The sequence below is a fragment of the Nymphaea colorata genome, chromosome 7 (assembly GCF_008831285.2).
Source record: "Nymphaea colorata isolate Beijing-Zhang1983 chromosome 7, ASM883128v2, whole genome shotgun sequence".
Classification (NCBI taxonomy): Eukaryota; Viridiplantae; Streptophyta; class Magnoliopsida; order Nymphaeales; family Nymphaeaceae; genus Nymphaea; species Nymphaea colorata.
The window spans coordinates 16,867,845-16,875,167 of NC_045144.1; the positions used below are offsets into that span (position 1 = coordinate 16,867,845).

The 7,323-nt window shown below is 37.0% G+C and overlaps 1 protein-coding gene across 1 annotated transcript; it reads right to left on the reverse strand.

Annotated features, from left to right (window-relative positions):
• Window positions 1-564: 564 nt before the first annotated feature.
• LOC116257167 (stigma-specific STIG1-like protein 1) lies at window positions 565-1,035 on the reverse strand. The gene has a single exon (XM_031633779.1). The coding sequence runs from the start codon at window positions 1,033-1,035 to the stop codon at window positions 565-567; it is 471 nt and encodes a 156-aa protein (XP_031489639.1).
• Window positions 1,036-7,323: the final 6,288 nt, after the last annotated feature.

Consider the following 7,323-nt stretch of genomic DNA (forward strand, 5'->3'; position numbering starts at 1 on the left):
AGACACTGAGGTAAGAACATTGGGCATAACGATCATAAACCAAACTCCAACTGTAGAAACACATTACAAATTACAATGAGAGAGGGGGACAAAATGATTGTGAAGAGAAGTCACAAAGAAATAAGAATGGAAAGAATGCAAAACAAAATACAAACAAACAAACAAACAAAAGGAGGCAAAACTAGAGAGGGGCAACTAGTCGCTAGCTGGCCGCAGGGATCGACAAATGCGGATGGAGAGAGACCAAAACCAAGATACTCAAAGGAAAGTACAATAAAAAAAGTACAATGAAGAATGGAAGGCATCTTAAACGAAGGTCATACAGTATAACATAAATTAAGTATGCAAGTTGAACTGAAAAAGAGAGAGAGAGGTGCACAATGTAGCACCAAATTTTAATGCCAATAACATTCAAGGGGAAGACGTGCAGTCTTGTTGCTTTGAGTTTGTAGTTAATAAATAGATAAATGGTTTTTGATGCTTATTTAAAACAAGGAATCGATATTTCTCGATCAAGAAGTTGGTTCTTGCAGCAGTGCTTCGTAAACATCACAGCAGCAAGCACTAAGCGTAGCCACACATGCCATATAGGCAGGAGGACCCCTTACGGCACTTGTTCATGCATCTCCCACAGTTCTTTCTGTCGAACGCCAGATTCACGCACCTGCCCTTGCAGCACGTCTTAGTGAACCTGCACCTCCTCCCACATTTGCCGCAGTTGAGGCGATCGGTCTTCCGATCCACGCACTTCTTGTTGCAGCAGTCAGGGCCAGGGCTTCCCTTCAGTTTGCAGAACTTCCGGTTTTTGTCGCACCTCTGCGGCTTCCAGGATCTGGCCAGGTACCGGCGCAGTCCGAGCGACGGCAGGTCGCCAGAGTAAGGCTCCTCCTCGGCGGTGGGGTCCTCAATGCCGCCAACTACACCTTCCTCTGGTTCCTCGTGTTCTTCGGTTGCGGCTGGGAGTGTCGTGGATGCGACCAGCAAAATGAGAGCCCCGATGACTGCTGCTGTTAGGAGTAACCGTGGTACGGCCATGGTCGTGGCGGCGGAGGCGGAGGTGGTGGTGGTCGTACGGCTAATGATGGAAGCAAGAGGTGGATTGAGAGGGAAAGAAATGAGATGATGTTGGTTTTATAGAGAATTAGCCAGTACTGCTTGGGCTCTTAGTTGCTGCCATGATTGGGCTCGAGTTTAACACTCAGGCTTAGCTCATAGCGAATGCAAGATAATTAATGATTGTTATAATGAAATAGACCCCGAATCCAACACTCACAATCAATGGAATGTCAGGTCACGTATGATTAGTTGTAAAAACAACGTATTAATTTCAGTAAGTCATTATATAAAACCTACTTATTCAGCCTTCATGTTTACCAAAAGTACTGAATTAATCACAATCAATTAACACAAATTCATTTAAAATATAAATGTAAACAAAAATATTAGTAACGTACCTCCGCCCCTGCTTGGGCCAGACCAGACTCAAGTTTTATTGGACTCGAAGGACAAACTTCGACTTAGACTCGGCTTGGCCTACCTACTTCCGAGCTAGTCATAGGACTGACTGTAATTTGTGGGCTCTACAATATTTGATGGAACCCCACTACACAATTTTGTACTGATTGAAAGGGACACATAGAGAATATGTTCGGTCCGATTGGTGTAATTTCCCCCACTATCTTTTACACTCACCCAACTATTGTCGAGCATAGGATATATTTAAATTAGAGTCAATTGTGAAAAAAATGCTTAATGATCTACATGTATGAGTGATAAGACTTAGTCAAAAGCATCTAATGCCCTGATGATGTAGTCAAATAAGAAAATCGGGATCAAGTCACTACTTGTTTGAATCACCCAGCATCACGAAACACATGACTGGTTTTGCTCGAGTGGTCAATAGAATGCATTGAGAACTAGATGAAAGACCTTCATGGTTGGGTGACTTATGTTTCCTAAATTTTTTCATTGGTACTAGTTGGGAGAGCTGAAGGAGTATGTTATTTTACCAAGAATGCCGAAACTCCTACCTTCCCTCCATTCTTTATTGCAAGGATTGGCTTGAGATAGGTGTTCTGTTGTGCTTTTTGTTGGTACTAGAGACTAAAGGTGCATTTGGATGACATCCTTCTCTAACCCAGTTTTGTAAAAACTGGCTTTTGTGAAAACCAAGTTTTTTAATAAGTTTTAGAAACTTTGTTTTTATGTTTCGGTGACACATTAAAACTTGATTTTGAAAAGCTTATGGGGGACCAAGCTTCTCAGTCACTCTTACAAAACCAGGTTTTCTTAAAACCAGGTTCTTTCAAACCAGTTTTGATGGCACCCAAACACTCCACAAACGTGGTTTTGGAGATGTTTTATTTTTCATTCAAAACTCGACTTTCTAGTGTCACCCAAGCATCCCCTCAAGTTTTTTTTGGAGGGAGAGTGTGTAGAAAATAAATGAGGAATGACAAAAGTTCAAAGCCACTTATGTGAAGAGAAAGTTTGCGTGCAGAAGCAGGCCAAACGGTCCAACGAATTTATCCGGGTAAAGTCAAACTAAATCCGAATCCAAAAAATACATTATGCAACTAAAAGTTTTTAATTTTTTTAATGTAATTTTTTTTAATTAGTTGGGGTAGGGTCACAACCTAAGCGGGCCCCCTCCCTCTGCCCCTGTTTGCTGGGCTCTAAAGTAAACGTAAGTATTTGGTAATTTTTGAAAAAAAAAAGTTCTTTTTACTGTTTTCAATCTTCTATTAACGAAAACAGTTTCAACTTAAGTATTTGGATGTGACGTATCAAGTTTGGAGTGCACATCGGACCTATCAATCGTGGATAACTCGTCAGTGACCCGTTTTGAAGACTGGATCTGCAAAAAAAAAAAAATGAAAAAAGAAAATAGGATGTACCAATGAGTGCCACGAGGGTGAAACGTCAAGAATAAAATAAGTAAACATGGGCTTTGCTTGCAGCCCATATAATATTGCATGTCCTGTTTTTCCAGGAACGCCAGGTCGGAAACGTTCTGTCCTCCCTTATTCTCTCTCCAACATAGTGGATAAGAACTCCCAGCTCCGTGGGTACCATTAGTATGCAACAAAAATAAAATAAGTAAATGTCAAAATTATATTAAATTTTGTAGAAAATGTGGTATTGATAAATAAAATTAATGTATGTCAATATAAGATTAAAAAAAACTATTATTTGTTTGTCGTGAGCTTAGCTCGGTAAAAAGTTTGCACCTCTCTAAATCCTTTAATTTGGATTTTTTTTTTATTCTTTATCATGTATACACATATTGGATCTATTATGAGGACCGTTTGATGAATGAAACTCGAGTGAAGGAGAAGGTCCATCATTCCTGGTTATAGGGATGTCAACGGATCAGATCTAAATTACATCTCGTGTCCGGTTTTTCCAGGAACGACGGGTCGGAATGTTCTGTCCTCGCTTATTGTCTCCAACATAGCAGATAAGAACTCCCAACTCCATGGGTATCATTAGTACGCAACAAAAATAAGAGAAGTAAATGTCAAAATTATATTAAATTTTGTTGAAAATGTGACATTAATAAATAAAATTTATATATGTCGACATAAGATGGAAAAAAAATTATTTGTTTGTCGTCAGCTTGGCTCAGTAAAAAGTTTGTGCCTCTAAATCCTTCAATTTGGATATTTTTTTGGAAATTCTTTATCATGTATACGTATATTGGATCTGTGATGAATACTGATATTTAGTGAGGAATTTAATTCATTAGGAAACTTTTAATTTTTTTGAAGCAGGTAAAGAATTTTGCTTTAGGTAATTGGCGTTTAGAAATGTTTACAATAAAAAAAAAAAAGTTCAGCATTAGCAAATTTTGATGCTTTAACAAATCTTAGATTTCAAATTTTTCCGGTTTTCATTTCCGCTACCTTTTTTTTTCCAGATTGCCTTTAATTTCCTTTAACTTTAATTTCAGGTCATTTCTTAGTACTCCTTGTTTAATTTCTTCGTTATTTCAGGTTATTTTCATACTTTTCATAGCTAATATTCAATTTACACCCGTAGACGATAGACAATTTATTTCCAACTCACATTTGAGTTTGCGTCACTGTTAAACGTTTGCAATGAAGAATCATTTGACTTAAATACATGTATGAACGTTGGTGAGCTAGGAATTTTTCATTAGAGAGGCCAAGCAAAATTTTAACATGTGCTGCAATATGACTTTTCAAGATTTTTATATAACCTAAATGATTTTTTTTTTTAAATTACATGTAAGTTTTTTTTCTGAAAATTGTAGGGGAACCATGGCAGCCCCTGCATATGAACCTAACCAAACCTTATGATGGAAGTATCCAATGGCACATGCTCATGTAGGCTTTGCTGATTTACATACTAATGCATCATAGTTATTTACTTAGTCATTCATTTATCTATATATTGGTGCCTCTTAACTATTGACTTTTTGAAAGTTCTGCGCCTCAATCAAAAATTTCTAGTTCCACCTTTTGGATCAAGTACAAGCTAGAGTCACTTCCACAAAGCTTTGCATCCTTGATGATGACTATACGGAGGGACGGAGTTACAAATTTTTTGTTGCAAAGGCTCGCACTTGTTCCCACACTTACCGCAGTTGAGGCTGTCAGTTTTGAGGTCCACGCACTTCTTCTCGCAACAGTGATCAGGGCCACCCTTTGTTGATGATCCGCAGATGCTTGGGTCCTTATCACACGTCAATTCTTTAGATTTAGCGAGAAACCGACGAATGGTAGGCACCGGTAGGCGGCCGGAGTCCGGCTTGCCGTCGCCGGCAGCTGAAGCTTCCTCAGCAGGCAGTTGATTGGGTTCATCTGCCTCATTTGGCAGCGGCGACGGCGCCAATGTTGTGATGATGATGAGAATGACTATGATGGAAAATGTTAGTAGTAACCTTGGTGTTGCCATGGTTATAGCGGTGGCGGCGCCGGTGGCAGTTTCAGCCAAAGTGGTGGCCGTGATGCTGATAAGAGCTTCCAATGTATGAAGCAAATTAAGGTGGGCAGAGTGGGGAAGGAATGAGAATGGTGTTGGTTTATATATGCAAGTGGAGGGATGCAGTGTTAATGGGGATGGCATTGGACTTACACTGGACTTGGACATGCATTGGTATCAGTGACCTTGAATCACGTAAAAGTAATTTGATTATCGTTAGTCATGTTTTGATGTGTTAAGTAGCTCATGACAAGACTGTTTCTGTAGCAAAATACATAGCATCATCGGATTTGGGTCTAGTTCATGAAAATCTCATACCAAAAGTTCATTATTATTTAACTGCAAAATTATCATCATTTAAATTTCAAATAGCAAACATCTACAACATAGCCCATGTATACATTATCCTTCATCTAAATTTCAAACAACAAACATTTTGGTTCCTTTTCTTTTTTCTTTTTGAATTCAGTTAGAGATTTACTTCCATTGACGCAAATATCACTGTTTTAAGGGAAAAAATGAAAAAAAAAAGTGACCACTAACTGCATATCATAGTTGGTAGGTTGCATAGAAAGGTATTATTAGTTTGATTCATGTATCTGTTACTTTAAAAATGTGATTGCATAGAAAGGTATTATTAGTTTGATTCCTATAGGCCTTACTTTAAAAATGTGATACTCTGTTTGACCTGTGTGTCGTACCTTACCTAAGTCTTGAAACAGTACATAACCCAGGAGCAGGGGAAAAAAGAAGAACCTTCAAACTTTTATATATATATATATATATATATATATATATCTATATATAGGGGGAGAGAGAGAGAGAAAGGGAGAGAGGGAGAGATTATGTGACTGATGATGTAAAAGTGAGCAGGTTATAATATACTCCAAATTTTCGGGTCAGTGATGTCGAATTCGATCCCCTTACTACCATACAACCTAAGGGGTTTTAGTTCGATTAAATCCTAGCATGAGGACACTGCACCTTTTGGTATTTATTTTACGGCTTGCCTTACAATCAATATTGTTCTACCCCAAGCGTAATCTTATACACATGTTTAAGATTTCATTGAGAAATTAAATAAATGTAGTATTTTACGATCTACGCCATTCAGATGTATTCCATCATTTTTATTATCAATTTCATTTACTTCTTAGTTTTAAATATTTTCTTCAATTATTTTGCTCTAAACATGAACTTGAAACTGGCTGAAGCCCAAGAGAAGCATTCTTCCTGAAACAGATATGACAATATTTAATCGTCAATCCATGGGCTTACTGTATTTAAATCTATATGACTTGGTCCTTAATTGTTGATAATCCAAAGCCTTGACTTAATTGTGCCACCATGATTTAGTTAGCCCGTACTGCTTGGGCTCTTAGTTGCTGCCATGACTGGGCTTGACTTCGCCACTCAGGCTTAGCTCATAGCGACTTGGTCTATACAAGATAATTAATTATTATTATAATGAAATGGACTGAGTCTAGATCGTCATACGTAATCACAGACTGAGTCCAACGTTCACAATTCATAGAAAGTGAAGTCACGAATGATTAGTTTTAAAAACAACGTATTAATTTCAAGAAGTCATTATATAAAACCCACTCATTCAGCCTTCATGTTTACCAAAAATACTGAATTAATCAAAATTAATTAACACAAATTCATTTAAAATATAAATGTAATAAAAACTAAAAAATATTAGTAACGCAGAATGGAATTTAATTAAAAATTTATGTATTAAACCATTGTATTTTTTTCACCAAAAGTTCTAACCTTTTGTTTCGTAACCAGAATTTTCTAGCTGTGCCAGAGCCCCTGATCGAAAGACTTAGTTGCTACTTGCAAGAACCCAGAGTTATACAACTATGTCAATTTAGCTACATAATAAGATCATGGTATCCATTTAAATTGTCATAAAGCAATTTAGCTGCTTACCACATTCTCTTTCTAAATTGCACCGGGCAAAGTTTGTCACAGTACGTGGGAACAAAGTCTCACCTAGAAAATGAGGCTACATCACTGCCTTTCGTTTACTTACCAGCTTGACGTTTAACACACTCATATATATATATATATATATATATATATGAGTTCCGTTTAAAATTGCATATACATTTATGCTTTCACCTGACATTATTAATAATATTATTATTATTATGATTATTATTATTATTATTATTATTATTTAAGGTATGTCCCAGAATACAAACCAGACTACTTAAATACAATGATTATGGTGCACCTTTTTGTGGTCTAACCTCACAGTTACGTTTTCAAGAACAAGCGGATGGATAATAGATATTAAGTTAATAATTGTTTAATTTAATAGTATTTTTATAATGACTAAAATTGAACGACTCTTGTAACATTGAT